The 24,706-nt window shown below is 45.9% G+C and overlaps 3 protein-coding genes and 1 long non-coding RNA gene across 6 annotated transcripts in view; 2 read left to right on the forward strand and 2 right to left on the reverse strand.

Moving 5' to 3' along the window:
* zhx3b (zinc fingers and homeoboxes 3b) overlaps nucleotides 1-8,175 on the reverse strand; it is a 9,630-nt gene extending 1,455 nt beyond the window's left edge. Inside the window, exons 1-2 of one of the 2 annotated variants that reach the window (XM_028993052.1) lie at nucleotides 7,864-8,175; nucleotides 94-3,683 (exon numbers count right to left, since the gene is read on the reverse strand). In XM_028993052.1, the coding sequence (XP_028848885.1) occupies nucleotides 94-3,502 (3,409 nt within the window). In that variant the 5' untranslated portion in view covers nucleotides 3,503-3,683; nucleotides 7,864-8,175. Of the gene's footprint in view, nucleotides 1-93; nucleotides 3,684-4,795; nucleotides 5,102-7,863 lie in introns of those variants that run through there. The other variant, XM_028993053.1, reaches the window with a different exon arrangement.
* Nucleotides 8,176-9,242: 1,067 nt separating this feature from the next.
* On the forward strand, nucleotides 9,243-13,344 carry rab5if (RAB5 interacting factor). Its single transcript, XM_028994155.1, has 4 exons — nucleotides 9,243-9,545; nucleotides 9,957-10,060; nucleotides 11,793-11,922; nucleotides 12,789-13,344. Exons 1-4 carry the CDS (start codon nucleotides 9,438-9,440, stop codon nucleotides 12,828-12,830), a joined length of 384 nt encoding a protein of 127 aa, XP_028849988.1. The 5' UTR covers nucleotides 9,243-9,437; the 3' UTR covers nucleotides 12,831-13,344.
* Nucleotides 13,345-14,094: 750 nt separating this feature from the next.
* Nucleotides 14,095-23,712, forward strand: LOC114797867 (probable ATP-dependent RNA helicase DHX35). 2 transcript variants are annotated; one of them, XM_028993100.1, is made up of 21 exons: nucleotides 14,095-14,149; nucleotides 14,441-14,568; nucleotides 15,194-15,286; nucleotides 15,398-15,475; nucleotides 15,573-15,677; nucleotides 15,758-15,819; nucleotides 16,116-16,185; nucleotides 16,578-16,637; nucleotides 16,931-17,043; nucleotides 17,249-17,345; nucleotides 17,508-17,666; nucleotides 17,928-18,138; nucleotides 18,562-18,686; nucleotides 18,813-18,867; nucleotides 19,002-19,192; nucleotides 20,333-20,410; nucleotides 20,842-20,971; nucleotides 21,064-21,145; nucleotides 21,372-21,443; nucleotides 21,813-21,924; nucleotides 22,220-23,712. In XM_028993100.1, the coding sequence occupies exons 1-21, from the start codon at nucleotides 14,110-14,112 to the stop codon at nucleotides 22,256-22,258; spliced, it is 2,100 nt and encodes a 699-aa protein (XP_028848933.1). In that variant the 5' UTR covers nucleotides 14,095-14,109; the 3' UTR covers nucleotides 22,259-23,712. The 2 variants fall into 2 exon arrangements, with proteins under 2 accessions (XP_028848933.1, XP_028848934.1); XM_028993101.1 differs by lacking the exons at nucleotides 20,842-20,971; nucleotides 21,064-21,145; nucleotides 21,372-21,443; nucleotides 21,813-21,924; nucleotides 22,220-23,712 and having other exon boundaries at nucleotides 19,296-20,373.
* On the reverse strand, nucleotides 17,324-24,043 carry LOC114798723 (uncharacterized). Its single transcript, XR_003751097.1, has 3 exons — nucleotides 23,913-24,043; nucleotides 17,494-17,683; nucleotides 17,324-17,337 (listed from the first exon to the last, which is right to left on the reverse strand). It is a non-coding gene; the product is annotated as an uncharacterized LOC114798723 (long non-coding RNA).
* Nucleotides 24,044-24,706: the final 663 nt, after the last annotated feature.

Consider the following 24,706-nt stretch of genomic DNA (forward strand, 5'->3'; position numbering starts at 1 on the left):
TTCAATCCGAATCTTTGACTAAACAAACCATTACTTCAAAATACACAAATATGAAAACATATACAAACAAAAAGGGAGGATGTGTTCACGAACCTTGATTTGGATTTGAAGATTTCTCATCAGTGGTCACCTCTCCAGACTCGCATTTCGAGACCAAGCTGGTACACTCAATCTGCTCCTCTGTCTTGTCGCCCATCTTGGCTGACTCCATGCTTTCGTCTTCCTGTATCTTTTCGCCACCCAGCAGCTGGGGCGCTCTCATGCCGAACCACCTCCGAACCAGATCCTCATTCAGGCCACTGGACTGTGACAGCTCCATCACTCGATTCGCATCCAGCTTCCCATGGGCGTTGAGATGGTCCTTGAGAACACTGACATTGCCCTTCTCAAAGTCCTCTTCTTCCACCATGTTCTGGTAGCTTTCTAACCACTTGAGCTGGCCGTTCTTCAGAACGTAACGGCAGTCACCAAACCATCGCACCACCTCCGGCCTTGGAAGGCCCGTTTTAGCCATTAAGTCGTCATACTGCGGACTGCCGGGCCACGGAGTACGGGCAAAGGCCAGCTTCAGGAGGTGAAGCTGATCTGCTGTTTTCTTGCCACGGGATGGGGCATGGAGAGGTGGAGTCGGGACTGACTGAGTGAATGGGGTTGGCGTTTTGGGATTTTCAGACGGTGCTATTTGGTTGCCTTCACATTCACCCTTTCCATTGGATTCAGTCACCTTGAGCATTTTTAGATTGATCTTGATGGGGTTGACTTTCGGCTCAGTTCCAGAGGTTTCCTCCTTACCCTGCTGATGTGAAATTTCCTCAAGCTCCATTTCAACTTTCTCATCTGGGTCCTCATTAACTGGGTCACTTTTGTCCTTTTCGGGGTCCTCTTCTTCCTCCTCCTCCTCCTTTTCTGCCCTTTCAGCTTCCTCTCTTTTCTTCTCAGCTGCCACTCTCTTCCGCCGGTCAGAGAACCAGCCATGAATTTCTCGCCGGGTCATCTTTGTCTCTTGCCTTAGCCGGTCCACTTCTTCTGCAGGGGGAACGGGGTCCTGTGCAAAGCTTGATTCTAGGGCACGTACCTGATGGGGTTCACGTTCCTTGTACCGGATAGCTGTGAAGTCTGGGGACGGGGGGCGTGGAGGTCGACGTGATGGCGTGGTAGGAGATGTTGTCTGCTGGTGCTGTTGGGTGGGGCTTATGGGTGACTGTTGGGGAGTTTTGGAACCCTCTGAAATGTCTGCGCTGTCTGAAAGATCTAAGGCTGAACCCTGGAGTTTATCTAGAATTGGGATTTTATCTGAAGCCGAGCTCTGGCCCCCAGGGGTGGATCGCGACCCCTTCAGGTTTCTAAAGTGGTAACGCCGGTCACTGAACCATTTTCGGACCTCGCGCACCGTCAGCCCCGTAAGACTGGTGAGCCGTTCCACCTCCTCTTGGTTTGGAAACTGGCTTTTGAGGAAGCTCTGCTTCAGAGCGCTTAGCTGCTCCTGCGACTTCTTGTTCTTGTAGAAGCTGGGATCAAGGAAGCTGCCGCTAGGAAGCGTGCGGGAACTGGCGCACGAGCTAGCTGATGGTGACAAGGCCGACAAGGCCTCGGCTGTTTTGCCGGTGCTGATGGTAGCAGTAGTTGTGGAAGCGTCTGTTGGTGCATCAGCAGGTGCAGTCGTGGTGGTGGGCGCAGGGCTGCTATCGCTACTTGTTTTAGCGTCTGCGTTTTTAACGTCTGAAGAGGCTTTAGCGGTGTTGCTAACACCCCTGCCATTGCCGCCGCTCTTGGTGTCAGTGTTCGTGTTGGGGCTGACGCTACCGACTGTAGTGCTTTTACTATCCGTGCTTATATTGTTGAGTTTACTTGTGTTGCTGCTGGCGTCAACAAGAGCACCACCATTATTTTTGCCGATGCTAGTGCTAGTAACACTGATCACACTAGTCTGGCTGCTACTTGCACTGTTGTTGCTTTTGCACGTGCCAAGGCTGCTAATGACACTACTAGCACTGCTGTAAACGCTACTGCTAGCGCTGCTGGTGCTGTTCTTCCCCCCTCCTCCGCTGCCACTATAGTTCACGCTGCTACTGCTTCCCACAGTCCCTACCACCATGCTCATCCCTTTGTCTGCCACTAGGGCGGCAGCAGGCCTGGCAGGCATCATGGCCTTCGCTGACGTCTGTGGCTTGGGGGTTACAGCCAGCGCTACCGGAGCACTGCTCACCTGGATGCCATTAGACAGCATGGGCTGGGTGACTATCACTCCTCCTTGTCCGACCAGGCTTCCTTGTAGGATGTGGGGGATGCCTGTGGCACCGATGGAGGCAGGTAGCACTGTAATGGTGGGTTGGGCTGAGCTGGAATGGGGCTGGCGTGGCTGTGACTGCTGTTGGCCAGCAGGGGGCGCTGTTTGAATTATTGTGTTAAACATTTTTCTCCGGGCATCCTCAATCTCCTCGGGCGACCAGCTAATTCCCTGCTTCAGTCTCTGGGCTGTGAACCAAATCTTGATCTGCTCTTCTGGGTACTTGGTCACCACGGTGAGGTAACAAAGCTCGGCCTTGGTCGGGTAGGGGAACTTGCTAAAGGATGTTTTCAAGAAACTGCTGCTGTCCATGGCAGCATTGTAAGTGGGTATGCTGCTCAGAGGGATCATGACTTTGGGCAGATTTTTTGAGCTGCTTGCTGAGGAGGAGGAATGGGAAGATGACATGGTGATGGGAGTCGACTGTTGGTTAAGGCTCCTGTTCTGGACCACAGAGACCACCTGTGTAATGGCTGTCTTAAGCAGAGCTCCAGACCCATTTACGATCTGAATAGCAGATGGTAACGTAACTTTGCTTGCCGCCCCATTATGGACAATAGTGGGGACGTGGGTAACAGTAACTGCTGGAGGGTCTTTTTTCACTGCCAGCTTGCTGCTTGAAGCAACAGCATCTAGTCCTGACTCGTCTGGGGGACAGTGAGACACTACAATTCGTTTGGGTTCTGATTTGCCCTTCAGCCTTTTCATGATGGGAGTCTTTGTGATGGAAATCTCAGTGTCCTTGGAAACATGGCTATCACTTGGACCGATGATGAGGCTCTGTTCTACAGTGGCCTTCCGGTCTTTCTTCCTCAACTGTAGGGCAGTGTTGACTGTGCTGGGGTGGACCCGTGCGTTGTGCAAGGCCAGGCCTTCAAACTTTGGAGAGGTGACTCCGCATTCCACACAATGAAAACTGGGATCTGCCCGGAACTCTGGGTGTCCACTGTAGACATGATCCAAAAAAAGATTCAGATCCTGGGTTTCAAAATTGCATGGCCTGCAGGTGTACAATCCCACATCTTTGGGGCTGTCACCAGCACTGTTACTGGAGGATTCACCAAGCACCATGGATCCTACTTCCTCGCATGCTGTATAGCCGCTGTCCTTCATTTGACAAGAAAGGCTCTCTTGCTCAAGGTCATCCCTCAAGCGCATGGACTTCTGTGAGACCATACATGGAATAGGTCTGCTTGATTTCCGCTTGCTCGCCATGTCTGAGGTTGAGAGATGGCAGCCAAGAGTGTTACTGCTGTATGGTTGGATCTGCTGGTTCTCCGATTTATGGGATCGCCATACACAAATGGCTGTAATGGAACATGGCTACCAGTCTTCTCTGTCCAATGGAAATACTCTTCTTCAGCTATGATGTGCCACAGGAACCAGATATAAAGACCTGTGGATAAAACATAGTCGTATTTTAAAATACAATACATAAAATGTACATGAAAGTGAAATGATTTTCATTGTGATAGACTGCAGCACAGCAAATGGTTCACACAACAAAATGTGTCCTCTGCTTTTTTTTTTTTTTTTTGGGTGGGGGATGGTGCTTTGCTCAGTGCCACCCAGTGGCACCTTGGCGGTCTGGGATTCAGACCGGCAACCTTCCGATTACGGGTCTGCTGCCTTACCCACTGGGCCACACATTTTTCCCTTTTCCCAAAAAACTAAATATAAATTGGAAAAATTGGCTAAAGGCCTATGAGGCAATGGGACCAAGGTTCATTTTCCATAATATATGTTTTAATTATCTGGACAAAACTGGATGGTAAAACCTTAAATAATTAAACCCAAAATGATTTGCTTTTCCAAGACTAACATCTAACAACAAAGTTATCTGAACTGTTCTCTTTGCCATTTTAATTTCACAAAATGACATTTACCCGTTCAATAGCATGCTATGCGTAATTACAGTGATGGTGACAAATGCATGCATACAACCACATACAAACAACCTAACCTCCCTTACCACCTTAAAAAAAAAAATTACCACCTGGTTGAGGATGTGCAGTTTTGGCCCTGCGGCGACGAGCACAAGGGAACCTCATGACTATATGAAGAGGGCACTTAATTTGCCTCCACAACAAATGCTGATGACAACCAACCACCCTTTACAGCTCTTTCTGCGGACACCCTCGCAGCTGCCCCGTCCGGCTATAAATATAGGTCACCACCATCTTACTCTCTAATCCTCGATCGCTGCATCCAAGCGCATTCAGTTGCTCTGCCAACAGGGAGGTAACGGCACGCTTCTCCAGAAAAGAACCCAGAACTTTGCTCAAATGGCCGCGGAGCCGTAGCTAAACCCTGTCTAACGTGTATATTAGCTTGGCGGTGTATAATCTGACCGAGGCCGATCTTTGAAGGCGACACTTTCTAACCTGCCATATGTGTGTGCTAGCTGGTACCACCACAGGGGGCTCGATACTGTACCAGTCTCAACTGAAGCCAGGCAGTTTTATGGAGATCTCGAATCCTTCGGCTGTGTCCGCTACCCGTATTTACCTTCCCACCGCGGCTTTGTGAATGGCTTCGGAGCCTCGCAGCGTGACAGGGAACACTACACCCCATGCCCAACTCGATCTCCTCCCATGCCGAGGCCTTACTGCCCTGCTACCACTCAGTTCTGCATGAGGGGGCATGGCCCTGCCAAGACTTGAGGGTCACATGACCAACACAAAGGGCTGCGGGGTAGGCCGGGCTTACCATCCGTCACGTGGGTTGGGGCCTGAGGGACGAGTGAGCGAGAACGGGAGGGAGGCCGAGGGCGGAGAAGACGAGTGGGGGCTGGGCAGGCTGGAGTGTTGGGGCGAGAGCGGCGTTGCCGGTGAGGTGGTGGAGGGGGGGTGTTAACTGTCGCCGAGCGGTGGGAGCAGCGAGGTGTTTCAGCGAGGAATTTTCTGCCCTGATACTACCCCCCACCTCCTGTTTTCCTTACCTCTGCCCCCACAACAGTCCCACCGTCGTCCGCTCCCTCCTTTCCTCTCTCTCCACACCCCCCCCCCTCTCTCTCTGGCTCACTTCGAAGCCTCTGGAATGTTCTACTCTGAGCTGTGGAGCCAGTGGACAACCTCAGCGTCTTACTGCAGCTTGAGCCTTTAACTGCACGTGGCGAGCTGCGAGGAGACACCTCTAGTCGGCGCGTCTCCGGCCCAAGTCTCGCACCATCTTAGGGCCGTCTGATCATGCGGATCCTGGCGAGCTCGCTCCTGTGTTTGAAGCGCAAGCATTAGCATGACAAAAAAAAAAAAAAAAAAGGGTCCATTCCGATGACAAAACCAACTGCAGGTCTTTTGAGGTCCATGTGGCCTCCTGGTCGAGATACGGGGCCCAGGCGCCGCTCAAATTCCAACGATTGTTGGCAGCATTATTAAACGGCAGGGAATTACGGTAACTTCTGACGTAGGAAGTGTGTGGACTGAGCGAAGCGTCCGCTTTGAGGCCTGCGGGAGGCAGGATTGTTATTCCCGAAAGGGGGAGTGGTTACGTAGCTGCCACACTGTTGCCACATTTCGTCATAAATACATCCAGTCGTACGCGTGTCCCCATCAAAACAGGTTTTAGCAGAAAGGGTGAAATTTCTAAAGTATAATGATGGGGACACGGGGCTATGAAGCATTGTCCATTTGTCCGCGCCGGAGTTGCAGCGAGGGCTGCTGTAGCCACTCCCCTCCCCCACCTTCCCTCTCAACAAGTTCGGCTCGGTCTGCTGGGAGACAGGTCGGCAGCAGCGCCACTGGTGTGTTACTATCCCCATGGCAACCAGCACTCCCGCCCGCCCCCTCGCACCCCGCCTTTACTACCCCCCCCCACCACACACACACACACACACACACACACACACACACACACACACACACCACCCCTTGCCCCCCAGTTCTCCCCATTTCACGCACGCACACACACACACACCGTAATGCACGTAAGCACGCACTCACTCGCACACCCATCAGGTTCTTGGCTGTTGCTGCTACTATTTCAGTCCCGTGGACACCGTGTCCATGTTCCTGAGGTGCGGTCGTGCCCACCGTCTATGTTTGACTATAATGCCACCCCCTCGACGTCTGGGTGGCAGACGGGAGCCGTGGCCCACCCTATACCCCCCCAAAGGCCAAGAAGAGCACACGAGGTCCACCAGCACGGCCAGAGCGTCCTCCTACCGCCACCGCTCTCCTCGCCTTATCACCGCTGAAGGACGCGGTGTTCATTACGCCCAAATAATGACTCCATGTATTAAAGCTGGAATTTAAACTGTGTCGCCGTGCGAAATCATATTTGCATGTTGCCGTGTGTGTGGTGCGGGCGCGGGTCCAGCACGTCGGGCGTTGAGGCTCAGATGTTAAAAAGGAGGGGGGGTGGGGGGGGGGGGTGTAAAAAAAATGGCGGCCTACCACGCGCTCTGCTGTCCGACCTAAAATGGCTGACATCACAGGCTCTTAACCGGCGAGCGTCTGCAACGCCAGCTCCCACGCCGCCGGGCTGCCCGGGCCCCCAGCAATCGCCTGGCCTGCAGTCCACGGTGGCGGCCGGCAAGGACCACGAAAATGACCACTTGCCCGCCTCCGGAATATTGCGGTTAAGGAAAAATAACTAAAAAAAAAAAACAAACAAACTCCGGACCAGGACAAGGCCGCCAAGAAAGGGGGGTCCTGCCGGCCCGGCCCTCCGCATCTGCATCTCCGCCGCAGAAACTAGAGCCTGTCTTTAAAAAGGTCCACGTCAGGGTCACCTGCCCGGCAGGTATCGTCCCATCGGGAGCAGGACTGGGAAGGGGGTGCCGTGGGGGTTCGCGTTTCCGGCCTGAGAACGCTGCTACCTGTTTGAATCCTCCTGCGATGTGGCCACAGGCGGGCGCCAGGAGAGGACGCGTCCTCGCGCCAGCCCCGTCCCAGCTGCAAACTGTTCCAGCACACGGAAGGTTACTGTATAATGAGGACAAAGGGACACTGTGGTCCCCGCAAAAAGCACGAAGCAAGGCCGTAAAATAAATAAATAAAAAAGACAAGACTGTCAAAGCAGAGCAGGTAAACACGCACACACCCCAGCACTTCTCACACCCTCAAACTTTACATGCACCCCCACAACCATCTACACCCCTCCTGCATCACCGCACCCCATCGAGCCGAAACACTGTCCGAACTGGTTGGGAACTCGGGGAGCCCCAGGTCGGGGTGAAATTCACAATTCGACGTAAGAACGTGCGCCCTTATTCCGGAGAGGGTGTGTGTGAGAGTGTGTGTGTGTGTGTGTGTGTGTGTGTGTACAGCCCCTCTCCGCGCACCACGGCTGAAGTTTCCCCACCGCCCGCCTCCCCGAAATGTAACAGCGGTCCGGCCGCGTCGGAACCGGGGGCGCGCACACGCGCGACACGCACCCCCAAAACCCAGTGTCGCCATTTTACATCAGCCAGTCCGCGCAGCTACTCAACTCGGCGGGCTGCGCGTGGCGGGGTTTGGGTAACCACACACACTCTCTCTCTCTCTCTCTCCTTCTCTATCTCTCTATCTCACTCTCTCTCTCTCTCTCCCGCCCGCCGCCGCCGCCTCGGTCGCGGAAACGGAGATCCGACTTACCGTCCAGCAGATCCACCAGCGGACCGACAACAAGCCGCACGCTCGGCGGCGGCGGGATGGGACGGGACGGGACGCGCGGGAGGAGGAGGAGGAGGAGGAGGAAGGGGGGGCGTAAATAAATAAATAGTCGCTCGCTCGCTCGCTCGCGCGCGCGCGCCCTCCGACGCCGGCTCGGCTGGTGACGCGGCTGGGCGACGCGGCCGTGGCCCCGCTCCGCTCCGGTCCTGTTTATTTCGAGCCGATGCGGGCGGCGGGAGAAGGGAAAAGAAACCAGCGACGTACGTACGTACGTACCCGGGGCTGGGACACGTGACCCAGCGTCACTGGCTGATCGGCGTGAGCTCGCGAGCCGAGTCAGAGGTGAACTCGGTTAATGCGGCGCGCGCGCGCATTGGCTTTTATTTCACCCCCAACTTTTCACAAAGTTGACAAAGTGGACCTACATTTTTTTTGTAATTACCGGGAAAAGTACCCGGTCGCTGATTGGTCACTGTACAAACGACAATGTTGTTGTTGTTATTATTAATCATCATATTTAAAGAATGTTTATAAATCATAATTTTAACTCTTTATAAACGTGTTATTAATAAAAAAAAAAAAACAAAAAAAAAAAAACACGATCATTGCTTTTTCGATTTATCTGCTGAATGAAACGCAGATATTCAGTATTACCTGCAATGTATGTAACGCACATCAAAAACCCCAAATAATGTATGTATTCAGTCAACTATTTTAAAACTGCGTAGACCTTGGGTGGCCCGTACTTTCCCAAGTTCATTGAATTAATGAATGAATGAATGAATTGATGAATTAGGATTTGTTTGGGATATTAGTTGTTTTGATAGGTTTTAAGAATTACTCCTTGATAGATCTGGCCTGTGTGCTGCACAAATCTATACATTATAGTTACCCAATTCGCCGTGTTTGTCTATATTTAATATGTGATGTTATTCATAGATCAATTACATTTTATGCTCATAATGCAGCCAACGCAGTTATGCTAATTATTGGTTCAAAAAGTCCAAAGATTTTATTTTATTTTCATTCCTCCATCCATCCATGGTGTTAGTAGCCTAGTGGGTAACACACTTGCCTATGAACCAGAAGACCCAGGTTCAAATCCCACTTACTACCTTTGTGTCCCTGAGCAAGACACTTAACCCTGAGTGTCTCCAGGGGGGGCTGTCCCTGTAACTACTGACTGTAAGTCGCTCTGAATAAAGGCGTCTGATAAATGCTGTAAATGTAAATCCATCCATCCGTCCGTCAATGTCTGTCCTCCAACTGTAGGTGTCGCTGTTTTATTTTTGCGTCTGCACCATCGACCTCACGCCGGGGCGGCCCGTGAACGTCGCATTCTCCCATTGGCCGCCTTTTATGGGTTAATTCGCGTGGCGCATGCGCACACCGCGCAGCTTTGCACGTCTCCGACGGCGATCTGAGGAGTCAGCAGTGCTTTTCACGCCGCCAGCACCGTCCTCGCCGGCCCGAACGCTCCGGACCAGGGCTGGGAGAGAACAGCCCACCGTCAGCGGCGATATCGGCGGATCTGTGCCCGACGGCAGCTTCGGAGAATGACGAACGGCTCCAAAAAGAAAGAAGAGGTCCATCTCGCCAACGGGGGAGTGAAGACGTCCGCATGGAGCAAAGCCTTCAGCACCAAAGCGGTGTGGGATGAGAAGGTAGCCGCTCCTCGGCGACTCCCTACCGGCCGCGGCTTCGTTTCGCCCCCGAAGCGCGCGTTAGCTCGGCGGCTAGCTCGGCTAGCTGCCTGCGAGTGGCCGCGGCGGTCCGTGTCGGATTAAAACCCACCGCAGAGTATCTAACTCTACCCCCCCCCTGCCGACGTTGCAGCAAGGGACTCGGGGTTTATGGGCGGGGTAACGTGGGAGTTGTCCCGAGGTTTACCGTCAACTCGCTTATTAACCGTGACGAGTAGTCGATTCTACATGCTGCAGACTCACTTGACTAATCTTCACAGAAGCTTTTTATTTGATTTCCTACAGACTCCTGCTGTGTCAGGAGTGTCCATGTAATATACAGTTCTTGTTTGGTAACGTCTTATTAAAGTATATCTGTCTGTTCTTCCACAGGATGAGTTCTTGGACGTCATCTATTGGTTTCGTCAAATCATCGCCATCGTACTAGGTGTCATCTGGGGCATTGTGCCTTTGAAAGGATTCTTGGGAATAGCCATGTAAGAATGCTCTGTTGTGTCAGGTGACTTGTAAATATGTTAGTTGTCTGGATAAAGTGATTGTTCAGATTCAGCAGGTGAATCCTCTGGAATATCACTACAGAGACAAAATGGAGAAAAATGCACCCTCATCTTTCATCTGGCCACTAAGATTGATAAATCTTAGATGTCTCCTCAACATGTACCCAAACTACTAGTGAGCAGAGGGCAGCCATGACAGGCGCCCGGGGAGCAGTGTGTGGGGACAGTGCCTTGCTCAGTGGCACCTTGGCAGTTTGGGATTTGATCCGGCAACCTGTTACCTTACCCGCTCGGCCACCGCTGCCCCTCTCTTTGAGAAATTTAATATGTGATGTTAGAGTGATAAGTCACTTTAAGTCACTTATTTAATTGAAATAAGCAATGTTAAGACTGATTAGGCTTCAGACAGAAGTAACTAAGTTCGGAGGGGGGGGGGGGGTGAGTGGTTTGTTTTGGTGTCTAGTGTTGCTTTTGACCACTACATGTGACCACATGCCTGGTTATTAAGTTTTAGCAGTTGAGGACATGTTCCGTTGGGGTCTTCTGTCGGTCTGTTCCACTTTGCTCAGAACCATCAAATGAGCAAGACTGATTTTCTGTGTTTATTTCATAATATGTGTGTGTTATTATGTTATGTAATTTATTTACCTTCATGTGTGGCCTATTCATGTTTTTATGCTAGAACAGGATGGTAATAGATAGGGTTGTTAGAAAATCTCGATACAGCCATATATCATGTATCGATACAGGGACCCCAAACATCACTATTTTTATATACAAATTTAGTCCACCCAGTGGTGCTGTCGAGCGTTTTCTTTAGTGAGGTCAGCAGAGGTGAGAATCGGTGTGAATCAACATCCACTCCTGTAGATGGTACTGCCAGGTAGTTCAGGCAGAATGAAATTGCAAAACATGACCGACCAACCAATCACAGCGTCTGTTATTTCAGCTCGGATTTGACATTTTCAGCGAGCCATCGCAGTATGTACAGTATCACAATATATTGTTATCGTATTTTTGACACCTATCCTGAGAACCTTGCCAATACACACCCCTAGTGATAGAAGTCGGTTTTTAGCATTATGTTTGAAATGCTCCACAGGAAATCCTTCCTTCCCACAGCTTTTTAATTCACCCCTCTGCCGCTCACTCGCACAATAAGTGTCCCTCTCTCGCTCTCTCTCTTTACCTTACACTCACTATCTGTAAACAACATGGGGTTGTGCTATATGATACTTCTGCTGCTGTTCATCTGTGCAACTTTCCCCTGTTGCTGTTTTTTACTGTGCAATAACTCACTTACTGACTCTTAACTCTTACATTATGTGCAATGCTGCTTGAGCCATTACTACATAATTTTTTTACTTTATTTTTATTTATACTCATAAACGTCTCTGTGCATTTGTATCATAAACAATTTTCTTTCTGAATTAATAATGCTTTCTGATTCTGATGAAAATTGCAGTTTGATTCAAATGGGATTCAGTGTTGTCCAGTATCATATGGAAATAATCTGATATTCAGCCCAATTATTGTTCACTAATCACCTCATTAATTGATGAGCTGTGTCTGTCATTGTGCACTGAAGTATTTCCCATTTAATTGCACACCAGAGTACTGTGTGATGTTGAAAAGGTTGCCAGGTGATTATGGGGATAATGTATTATTTTTTTGGTATGAAAATGTTATGAAATTTTCCTTTTATCAACAGATTCTGCGTCATCAATGCAGGACTCTTGTATGTCTACTTCAGTAGCTTCCAGCAGGTGGATGAAGAGGAGTATGGTGGCACATGGGAGCTCACCAAAGAGGGCTTCATGACCTCGTTCGCGTTATTTCTGGTGAGGGCAATTTCAACATACCCGGCATATATTCAATCATATTTTTAAAAAGCAATCTGAGGAAATACCAAAACATTAGAGAGTGGCTACACACTCACAAGCCTGCTATTCCTCTGTAGCAGCTGACAGGTGAAACTAAAAAAAATAAATAATAGAACTTATATATGAAGTCTGCTATTATGAGTGACCTTTTTCACATAAAGAAACACCCCATTTCACTTAATGTTAAAGCTTTCCTATCTTTGTGAGATTATTTAACATTAATATGAACCTGTTCCCCTAGCCTGTCTATGGTCCTGCCATGACTAGAAATGGTGATAAGTATAAATCGGGTCGTTCTGCTGTTCAGCAGCCGTTCAGATGGTCATACGTATCTGTAATTTGTCCCCTTTGTCATCATAAGGGGAAAGGTTACCTCCCGTTTCTCATGCTTTGTCCGGCCTGATAATTTCCCGCCCCAACTCCATTCACCGTCATGGCTTCCAACCATAAAAGCATTGCAGTTGCTCAGTGACTGGATGTAAAAAGTTTTAGTCACGTGAGACTCTGAAGAACCAGTGGTCGTGATTATTTTTTTCTGGAAAACGCAGGCACGACTTCCTGTCTGCACCAAACATTGTGGTTGGTGAATGGTGTTGATGCCATTGTCACAAATGCCTGCGTTCTCTCCTCCTCGTGGGACTGGAACAAAGTGGCTGTCAATGTGCACCAAGGCAGAATTTTTAAAATAGACTTCAGATACAAATACTAAGACCTATATAAGAACGAAACCAGTTTAATGTCATGGCCTAACGCTTGTTTGGGAAGCGTCCTTGTGATTGAAGCTGGAAAAGGTTGCATCTAAACGTTTCTCTTGTTTCTTGCAGGTGGTATGGATAATCTTTTACACGGCACTACACTACGACTGAGGAACTGCGGGGAGCTCATTTAAACCAGAGAAAGAGACATTTTATTTGTTGTGTGAATTCGAAGATCTTTTGAGCTTCAGCTCGTACCAGCAACACATGGCCGCCTCCAGTCATTTCCATCATTGTGTCCGAATTTTAAGATAAAGCTGTACTCTTCCCGGCTGTGGGTTAAAATTTCTTTTGGTTTGTTTCCTTTTTTTTAAGCAGGAATTTGTTACTTGATTTAACTTTTTTTTTTTCTCTCAATTATCCCACATTAAAAAGTCTTACTAATATGATGTTAATTTAAATGGACTGTAAATTCTGTACAATACACATTTTATCATATCCGCAATGTATTAAACTGATTTATTTGTATTTCTTGTCTTGTCAGTAACATACCTCTCAGTATTTTATAGTGTGTAACTGAATTTCAGAAATCAGACATACACACGGATTTTGAGAGACTGTATTTTCTGATCTTTGGAGACATTCATTAAACATGGGCTCCAGTCGCCCCACATTTTTAAACAGATCTCCTGGCTTGTGAATAATTCTAATAATAATGACACTAACTGGCAAAGCGTGTGTGTGTGTGTGTGAATGGGGCGGGGTGAAGACCACAGGAGCCTTTCATCGCATGCATATGCATATTGTCGTTATCCTCTGCGGGTTAAATGAGTTTTTTTCACCGAGGTAGGAGTCCACTGGGCCCCTCGCCTTGTACTGAGTCTTGCTGACTGGGTGCTGAATCAGGGTCGTGTGGCCAAAGAAATTTTGCACAAAGGAACAAGAATCCAGTGGCGCACTTCATCTGTTATAAGATTTTTTTCTCCCTTTTGTTCTTCACTTGCTTTCCCTTGTTGGTACAGGGGTTATTGTAACCTGAGTCAGACCAATTTTTTATTGACCTTCATAATGTTCAAAGGTCAGCGCATGTTTGTTTTTCTGTTTAGATTTTAATGCATGCAACGGTTGTTTAATAAAATACATTGTCAAGTTGATAATTGTATTATATAACATTGGTTTCATCTGTTTATCAAATTGATCAAATAATATTTTTAAATTATATTTTTGTTATTGGTTCCTCGTAGAGGTCTTTAAAAACGTAAATTCTCCACCGTAACGCTCATATCGACATACAGCATAAATGATAAGTAACTGAAGGAAATAATACGGGAGAATCTGCTTATCATAAAGAATCTGTAACTTCTGTAAGTCTGCTATGACGTATATGTTTGTCCGTTCTGTTAGTTTAAATAAAGTTTTTTTTATTCGAGGCTATGACGTACATTCCAAGATGGCGGCGCCCCGCTACACGATGAAATTCTGGAAACCCGGTGAGATTGTAGCTGTCAATATACAAATGTTGTTTATCTGTCCATTGCATTTTTTTGTTGGATTCGAAATAGAGGCCTACCTTGCGCACCGTGGCGCTGGGAAAGGCCGTGGCGCGACTTTAATGCTGTTTGTTATTTTTGCGTTACTCTGCTGCAGCGGCCATACACACAGCTCGCTAAAGCAAGAGCTCCGCCTTCTAGCAGTCAGCAAAAAGAGACGTTTTTTTACGATGGGGCTGACGGTGACGGGCTATATCAGTTCAGTAATAAAGACACGTGCTTGTGCCCCAGGTTCGGAGGCTCCAGGGGTGTCAGAAGAGCGGGAGCTGGCGAACGAGACCACCGGCTCCCCGGTGATCTACAACCCGCACACCACGCTGTCCATCGAGAAGCAGCGGCAGCGGCTGCCCGTTTTCAAGGTACCGACTCGGTGCTGAATGCTCCCTGGCCGTTCTGCTTTTATTACGCCGTTTGTGCGCACAATGGCACGGGCAGCTGAATGTTTTTGGGGGTGCTGAGAAAACGCGTAAGGGTGGATCGATATTGTGGTAGGGTGCTGAATTTGCTGAGCTTGACCTCTGACCTTGAGGCTTTGACTGCCGATTGATGCCGATATCTCACATATATAATGGCCTTGTGAGTATCGTTGCATAATTATAACTGGGGCTTGATGATATGGTGTGCAGCAGTATTGGAATTTTTAGAAAGCTGTTGCATATGACAAATGCTTTTGAGTTTTTTTTTTTTTTGTTTTTTTTTCTGATTTATTACAGCTATTTATTTTCTGATAGAAATGGAGCGTATGACCATGTAATAATCAATTACATTACAGTATACATGTCTGTCTGTAACTACAGAACTCAATATATTGTCAGTATATTGCCCAGACCCTTGATTCCTGCAGATTCTCTGGTAAAAATGCCATGTTTTACATGTATGTAATTATGTAATGATCATGGTATCAAAAATCTTAAAAAAAGCTCCTCATTATTATTATTATGGCATCTTGGTGTGGGAGACATGTTTCCTGGTCTGTTTTTACAGCACAGAAACAACATCCTCTACCTAGTGGAGAGTTACCAGACGGTGGTAATTGTTGGAGAGACGGGATGTGGGAAAAGCACACAGATCCCGCAGGTCAGTTTAGAGATGAATGCATTTTTTTATTTGTTTTCAGATCTTTCCAGCTGTGGAATTATACATTAATTTCAAGTAATTAATTAATTTCATAATCCCCCCTCCCATTAGTATCTCCTGGAAGCAGGTTGGGCCGCAGAGGGGAAAGTGATTGGTGTGACTCAGCCTCGGAGAGTGGCTGCAATATCCGTAAGCTTTGTCTCCTACTAATGGAAATGTTATATATTATTTTTCTTGTGTTGGCTTGTATTTTTTGTTCTTTTTGACTTCTGTTTCGCCTGATCAGGTGGCCAATCGAGTGGCAGAGGAACGCGGCGCTCTAATAGGGCATGAGGTCGGATACACAATCAGATTTGACGACTGCTCAGATCCTCACGCCACCCGCATAAAGGTAGACTTGGCACAGTAGCAGGAAATTGTCATTATTCGTTTACTCTCTTCAAGTAAGGTCATGAATGTCTTTCTTTTCAGTTCCTGACGGATGGCATGTTGGTGCGGGAGATGATGGCTGATCCTCTTTTAAAGAAATACAGGTTCTTTTTAATCTGAGACGATTATTGTAATATATGTGTGTGACATCTACAAACTGAAAATAGGAGCCTTTTGAAACCATTGGCTGCCATTCTATGAAAATAATGGTATGTTGTAAACATTTGGAGCACTGGTCTGTACTTTAGAGATGAGCGTTGATGTCCTGTACATCTACTTGTTTGTAGGATGGACATGAAAACAAACTGATTTTTGGCTATTTTTATATTGCGGTTAAAATTCGGATTTTTGAATCCACGGATAATATTTTGATCAAACTGCTTTGTTTTTCTGTCTCTAGTGTCTTAATGCTTGATGAGGCTCACGAGAGGACCTTGTATACAGACATCGCCATTGGGCTTTTGAAAAAGGTGACTTGCTGATTTTGGTTATTTGAATTGATTAGTCAGAGCCAATTTCAATCAATACAATCAATAAAAAAAAATACAAAAAATTTAACTGAAGCACATATATTCTGCTGACCAGTAATTAGCCTCTCAATCTCCACTGCTTTTAAGGAACAGACTGCAACCTTCCCTGTCCCTGTATCAAAGACCAACATATTGATAATGAAATGTTTTACTGATCAGTTCTTATTTGATCTTAACAGTTTTAATTGATTTGCATTTGTAGTGCATCCATACAGACTTAATTTTCACTCCAAATTTTTCTGCCAGCCTTGCACACGTCCTTAAAAGATGAACAAGCAAGGCTCACTCAAGGCTTATGAGGTTCGTTAAAGTTTTCTCTGTTTTCCCAACAGATTCAGAAGAAACGGCGAGACCTGAGGCTGATTGTGGCATCTGCTACTCTGGACGCTAAGGTTGTTCTAGGAAGCATTCAGAATAAAAAGCTGTCCAATGTGACCGAGAAATGTTGAGGGATAAGATATTGGAGGGCTTTGTGATATCTGGCATCTGGAGAACGCTCATAACTTTCATGCCTATGAATGTCAGAGTGCTTGTCATATGAGAACAGATTACTTAAAAAAAAATTAAAAATGTTACACAAGCTATCATTTAAAAATGTTTCAATATCATTGGTTTACAGAGTTTAAGACAAAAATGAAATCTGCTTTAAACTTTTAATTCATTCATTTGCTATAATTTCCTGCAGAAATTTCAAGATTTCTTCAACCTAAATGAAACGTCTGATCCAAGTAAAGACACTTGTGGGATCCTCACGGTTGAAGGTCGTACCCACCCGGTGGATGTGTTTTACACCGTCAGGTATTCTGTAGTGTGCATTCTTCATATTCCGAAGCAGTCAATGTCCAAGGTGCATTTCTTGTCAGAGAAACTTGACTTAAATTGGGTGAATAATATGCGGGAATTGGCTTTGCAGGACCTTGAATGTGATTTTTGGCCCGCAAGGCCTCATTGTCAGGTGGTGGTTTTGTTTAACTGATCTGCCATGTGTCTCCCGTCTCCTCAGCCCTGTGCCGGATTATGTGAAGGCCACAGTGGAGACTGTGCTGAAGATCCATGAGTCGGAGGATGACGGAGACGTGGTCGCTTTTCTCACTGGACAGGTTGATGTGTAAAATGATAGACAACATTGCATTCGTTATTTTTCCTTTTATGCTATGCTACATTCATGTGATATATCAATAATAAAAGCCTAGACAGAAGTATGAAAAGAAGAAAATTTGAGTATTATTTGTAAGCCTTTGCTATAACCTGTCTTTGTGCAGGAGGAGGTGGAGAAGGTGGTCTCCATGTTGCAGGAACAGGCCAGAACTCTGTCTCGCTACGGCATGAAGAAGCATCTGCGGGTTCTGCCCATGTACGCAGGGCTGCCCTACGCAGACCAGATGAAGGTCTTTGAAAGGATGCCCTCTTCTGTCCGCAAGGTGAACTGCTCTCAATTCTGGTTGGACGGAAGCAGAGTGCAATTGCAGCTCTATTCTCACTTTACCGTAGGACGGGGACGAGTCTGGCCAACCCCAAACATCTCAAATGAATGTCTCATTAAGGAAGTAAAATCTTAATTGTTGCAACTGCCATAAATAATTTCAGTGTTGCTTATTAGGGGTGTGAATCACATAATGACCCAGGATATAATCATGTTTGTCATGACCTTATTTTTGGTTCCCCTTCTTTCTTGTGTTCAGGTGGTGGTTGCCACTAACATTGCTGAGACGTCCATCACCATAAACGGAATCATGTTTGTGATCGATTGCGCATTCGTCAAGATGAGGGCTTATAACCCACGCACAGGCATCGAGTCGCTGGTGGTAACGCCCATCTCAAAGGCCTCGGCCTGTCAGAGAGCAGGCAGGGCGGGGCGTAACCGCCCAGGGAAATGCTTCCGCCTCTATACAGGTACTCGCTATATACTCATTCCTGACCACTGCAGAATAGGAAGATTACACAACACACAACATCACAATTTACTCCTTGTCAGTCACTCCAAGCCTGTTTTTTCTGCTTCTGCTGCATCAACATGACTCAGTATATGGTTCTATATGGCAGGGGTTGGCCTAGCGGGTAAGGAAACAGACCCGTAATCGGAAGGTTGCTGGTTCGAATCCTGAACTTGACTTGGCACTTGATAAAAGTACCGTCCCCACACACTGCTCACTCAGTTCACTTCACACCCTAGATGCTAATGTCACCGGTCAGTAGTGCTGATGTTATGGCTGATCAGTGTGCATTCTCACATGAGTATTGAAAGTAGACCAGGCAATATTTCTGTGGTGTTTTTGCATTCCGTGCTCTCTAACATCTGCCTTCTCTGTCATCCAGAGGAAGACTATGAGAAGCTCCCTCCCTCAACTGTGCCAGAAATGCAGCGCTCCAACCTGGCCCCGGTCATCCTGCAGCTGAAGGCCCTGGGGATTGACAATGTCTTACGTTTCAGCTTTCTGTCTGTAAGTTAACTGCTCGCATACACAGATTGGAATGGATGTGCTGTTAAATAAAGTGGAACATACAGTTGTTTGTAGAAATATCTGTAAATTCTGTCAGATTATAATTTGATTTGTTTCATGCTGCAGCCTCCTCCTGCCCAGTCAATGGTCCAAGCCCTGGAGCTCCTATATGCACTTGGTGGTAAAGAGATTATCATTTACACAGAATGCTGAGTTATATAATATGAATCATATAAGAATATCTTAAAACTACCATGGGTGCAAACACACTGTTGCATTTGTGCATTGACACGTTTCATTTTCATTTCCCTGCAGGTCTGGACCAGTACGGCCGCCTGACTGATCCCATGGGTGTGAGAATGGCTGAGTTTCCGCTCAGTCCCATGTTTGCCAAAATGCTGCTCGAGTCTGGAACCTTTGGCTGCTCCAAGGAGATTGTCACCATAGCAGCCATGATGCAGATCCAGAACATCTTTTTGGTGCCGCCCAATCAGAAAAAAGCAGCAGTGAGTCGTCGGGGAGCTTCGTGCTGTGGGATTCTCATATTCCCCACAGGATTTAATTTGTTGTCTTTTTCGTTCTGGCTTTTATTTTTCTGTGCGCTTTCAGTCTGTGCAGCTATTTCCCCGTTCCTTTTGTCACATCTCAAGTAGACTCCGATTGTTTGTTTGTAGGGTTGGTCAGATTATGAATGTTATTGAAATGTTATTGTTATTCCAAAAACGCTATATAACAGAAAATGTGATACATAATCACATCTTAATGAGCCTAGCAAAAATAACACAAGTGAACATTTCACTTGGTGCTTGAGAGAATGAAAGCCTGTGCTGGAAAGTGTAGCCTGTACAGCGCTGATAGCAAAGAATACAATGGAGCCTAACTCGAGCATGATCAAAATTAAATATATTTTTGATTGGTTTGATAACATTCCAAGAAATTTAAAATCAGCTCAACCTTGACTTTGTGTGTGTTCTGTGCAGATATTTACATTGATCGCATTCATCAGATGCCTTTATCCAGAGCATGTTAGTTACAGGGACAGGGACACTGGAGACACTCGGGTGTCTGGTTCAGGGACACAATGGTAATAAGTGGGGTTTGTACCTGTGACCTGAAGATGTCTTCAAAGTTCAGTTTGAAGAAACAAGCACTCAGTCACTCTCCAGAACTGCTTAATCCAGAGCTGGCTTTCGGAGCCCGTCCTGGGACGTCAGGCATAGGGCGGGGCAGAGTGCCACCCTGCACCACAGGGTCCACACACATTCACTCATGCTCTAAGCGAAGCCATTGCGCTATCTGCCACAGCACTGATTCCAAGCAAATCTACAAATTTCAGGCCCAAATTGTTTTTAAAATGTCACGAGAGTAAAGTAGTTATAATATCACAGAATCATCAGGAGATTATAACCACTGTTTTACTGCATTTTCCCCACCATTTTTGTTTTAAATATTTGTGTCCTGAAAATTTAATAGTAAAGCCCTGTCTCAATTTTTGTTTTAAATAACTTTTCTATATAGCCCAGAATCATTCAGCTGGACGTGTTTTGTATATGTTTTTTTTTTTTTTTTAATTGACCTTCATCCTGTCTCATTTGTCAGGATGTCTGTCTGCTCTCTGTATTTCTGTCTTCTGCTACCTGTTCCAGGCTCGAGAGCACAGGAAGTTTGCTGTGGCAGAAGGAGACCACCTCACCATGCTCAATGTGTATGAGGCCTTCATCAAAGTATGGGAGTATACATTTTTTGGCTATCAGGGTTTTTTTTTTTTTTTTTTTTTTTCATGCATTGAAAAAACAGATAACATTTATTTATACCAAGGGAAATTTTGTACTGCAAATGTTAAATAAATTTAAATAACTTTAACTAAATATGTATGATTTGCATTATGTACATCCTAATATTTGAGACAAATTGCTTTCTAATACTCTTTGTTAGCACTGCTTTTTTTTGTTTAAAAAAAATTTATTTGCAAAATTTTAGCATTTTTGCGTTGTCCTGAACATCGCACATTGGTAACAGTGGCTATCTTGATTTATCGACTCGATCTGGAATGCATCCAACTTTGTTTTGACACAGTTCCCACTTGATGAAAATGGAATGTTGCAGTAGTGTGGAAGTTTTACTTTTTAACACCACTTATTTATGGTCTTCCCAGCACCAGAAGAACTCCCAGTGGTGCCAGGACCACTTCCTCAATTACAAAGGCCTGATCCGTGCCTTGACTGTCCGGGAGCAGCTCCGGCGTCTCATGAACAAGTTCAAAGTGCCGCGTAACTCCAGTGAAGGTGTGCTGCCGCGGTAGCCTGTTCCTGTTCTCCGTTCTCTCATTTGTCTGGTGTTTTTTTGCATTAAAACGATGGGCCTCATTCTCAATCAGGTGACCCGGATGTGATTCTCAAGTGCATTGTGTCGGGATTCTTTGCCAACGCTGCCCGTTTGCATCACTCTGGCTCCTACCGGTGAGTCCTCCCAGCATTCCCTGGGGCTGCTAAGATAAAGTTTTCGGATTCTGATTCTTTATCAATCCCGAAGGAAATTGCTTAAACCATCAGTTGTCGCTTTTCTTTTTTGGTTCTGTCAATCGATATGTTGCTATGGTATTAATATGACCTGGTGAGCTGCATGGAAGAGAAATTCCATACTTAATTTTCTTTCTCATTCCATTGCTTTTTTCCTTTCGGCCAGGACTTTGCGGGATGACCGGGAGCTACACATCCACCCCAACTCAGTGCTGTATGGAGAGAAGCCTCCAAAATGGTTTGTTTCAGGAGTGTCTGAAGCCATGTGCACATTAATGAGACCTGAACGAGAACCACACGAGTGTTAGAGTGTTTTTTTTTCTTTTTTTTGTCATTTTTGCGCAATTAACAACTAACTACTCACATGATCAGTTTCCTAACTGTGCTAACTGTCTGCAAATCTTGAGTTACCCATGGGAAATGTAGTATAATAAAGTTACACTGTAACTTTCCCTTTCATCTAACTAGTAGTCTTAGTTGTAATCTTCTTTGTTTTCCTTCTGAAGGACACTTGTGTCAGAAATAATAATGCTACTTGTCTTGATTGGTGGTGTTGCGCTTATTCATTTGAGCTTGTCATTGTCTTGCCGCCATGCCTTTTTTGCAGGGTGGTGTTTAATGAAGTGGTGCAAACATCCAAATACTACATGCGTGACGTGACTGCTGTGGAGTCAGCCTGGCTGGTTGAGCTGGCTCCCCACTTCTACAGGCAGGCCAAGGTTGGTTGGAGAGACGTAGGGCTTATCTCGGCACATTATGTCCAAACGTTGCCATACGGTCCTTAATCGGTCTCATCACTCACATGAAAAGTTGCCTATTCTTGGACGTAACTTTGTGTACTTTGCACACGTTAGATTGGACTCTGCGACTGGACACTCTCTTATGTCTGGAAATTTGAATCTTCATATTCAAATGACTGATTATTACTGATTTAATATAAGTTGTCATGAGCAAACTTTGCATTGAAGTGGCCCTTCATAACCTATGTGTTACCTGTCTCTCACTCTTTTTCAGCATGGGTCACTAGGAAGCAAGAGAACCAAGGTGTTCTGAGCCGGCCGGTCAGTCCCTCTGTTTGCCACTGGACGGGCAGTAGAATCCCACCAAACAACAGCCCCCTTCCCAGAAAGCAATTCGACACTGGGCTCCCATCTCGTTCTGTACATAGAGATGTATAGTATATTTATGTCCTCATGTTCACCCCCACCTCCACGTGTGTGTGTATATATACAGTGGTTTAGAGCTTGGGGATGATAAATATGGTTCTGGAGAGCCACACACAAACAGGTTTTCCATTGGTCCATTAGCCACGCCCCTTAAAAGATCATGTGCGGGTAAATATAAGTTTATATTTTAAGATGGCTGGAAAACCTGCTGGTGACTCTCCAGGGCTGAATGTAGACACCCCTGGTGTAGAGTTTTAGACGATCACAGGCTTGTTGGAGTGAAGGGACCCAAACATTATGCTTTTTTTGTATATATTTATATATATAGATTTTAATTCTCTGATAGAGGGACTTAAAGAGAGACAAGAGGATAAGTGCTGTAGAGTTGTCGCTGTGACTGAAATATTACTCGACCAAGATTGTAAAGCTCTGTTACCTCACTGTGAATGGCATTTAACAAAGGTACAAATATTACAAATGACCCAATTTTTCACCAGTCGTCTACTGTGTAGCTACAAAGTTGTGGCCTTTTTAACCATTTTGTGCCAAATATCTAAACCGTATTTGACATTTCATGGTCTATGGAATGTGGAAATAAGTCATAGTTTCAAGTGCAAGAGAAACAATCAGTAATAAAAGTGCCATTTTTTTGTACAGGTGCTTAAAAATGAGCATTTAACTGTGTGATGCCTCAGAAACCAAAAGCCCATGAAACTGTGCCCTATTTAGAAATCTCTCCTTTTCTGCCATCAGCTTGTGACATGCTCCACCATTACCCACTCATAGCTGTGGTGATATGAACACATGCACTTCTCCTGCTTTTGTGTATTTCATACATTTTTTTGTACAGAAATTTACAGTTTACATCCTCCTTACATGTATCTTGAAAGCGTAACGCTTTAACTCTCGGAAGCCATGTTTTCTGATGGAAATGATCGAATGTCGTTTCGCCTCCGCTGGAGCCTAATTTCATTTCAGTAAAGTTACGGCTATAGCCTCATTGGTAAATGTCTGCATGGGTATATACATATATATATATGTAGACCTTCTAGCTTTGAACTGTATAGACGTAGCTGTAGCTACCCTGAAGATTGACTGTAGGCATATAAGATGAATATAGAATACAATTACATACTCCTGCATGCTGAAGTGCAACATTTTACCAGTCTGTCTTTCTTTACGTTTTTAGTTTGTAATGTTGAAGACATTCTGCCTGTCAGCAGATGCCTCTGTGCGACTTCAGTGTAATCGGTTCAATTACATTTATCTGCAGTAAACACACAGGACCCATCAAAATCTATACATGAATACCTTCCAATAAAGCTGTATGGTCATGAGGCACTTAGTCTTTGTCTTTTATATATTTCCCTCATGCTTTGTGTATTTACTGCATTCGTGATAACTGCCTCACATCCAAGTGGTCTGGTTCATACGGGCAAAAAAAAAATAAAATGTGCGAGCATAAGCTGATGCATTTTTCTAGCGTTACGAACGTGTTCACAAGTATCACATCAGGTATGGAACCAATGGACACGACTGACCTCTCTCACAGACCCCACCGTTTCTTCAGCCTCAGTCTGGATTTGGGGGTTTGTTCATGAAGCATGGTCTTCAGGACCTTCATTTCTGAATCCGTCTTTTCCACAACACAATCCTGCCTCTGACAATTCTTTCACCCTCATGCTGTGGATTTTGGTCAGGCTTTTATCTACCAGCTTTTGTCTAGAAAAAAAATTTGGATCACTGTAGAAATTGCTGAGGAAAAGTGGGCTAAAGAGAAAGTGAACAGTTTCTGAATGGTTATGTGGCTGTAAATGAATGAATGCATTGTTTAATAATTGTGTAAATGTCCCTGACACTGGTGGTGTTGGTTTTGTGTGTGTGTGGTTTTTGCTAGATGCCAGCATTGTGTTCTGTCGTTCATGCATACATGCCACGGAGGTAATGAAACCTTGTTCTCTCAGCTAAAGGTCACAGATGAAATATGATTGTGACCAGCATTACCATTTTTCATAATGCACAAATAGGATAGTAATGGCTAGTAAGTGATATATATGTTTTGTACTGTAGAAACGATAGAAATCGGTGGGTGTATGTGCTGTGCCAGGAAAGAGAGTATGGGGGAGAACACCCTCCTGACAAGTGGCACAGTGAAAAAGTATGGCTGACTTGCTTGCTTAAGAGCCCGATCGTTCCGTGTAGGCGGAAAAGTGCGTCTTCATGGCTCCCGGGGGAGAGAAGCCCGAGGAGAGAGGATCCTTGGATCTTGGGGGGGACTGTTCTGAGTTTCAATTACCCCCACTGAGCCACCGCACACAGAACAGGGGCGTAGGGG

This window comes from Denticeps clupeoides, chromosome 10 (genome assembly GCF_900700375.1).
Source record: "Denticeps clupeoides chromosome 10, fDenClu1.1, whole genome shotgun sequence".
In the NCBI taxonomy this organism is placed as follows: Eukaryota; Metazoa; Chordata; class Actinopteri; order Clupeiformes; family Denticipitidae; genus Denticeps; species Denticeps clupeoides.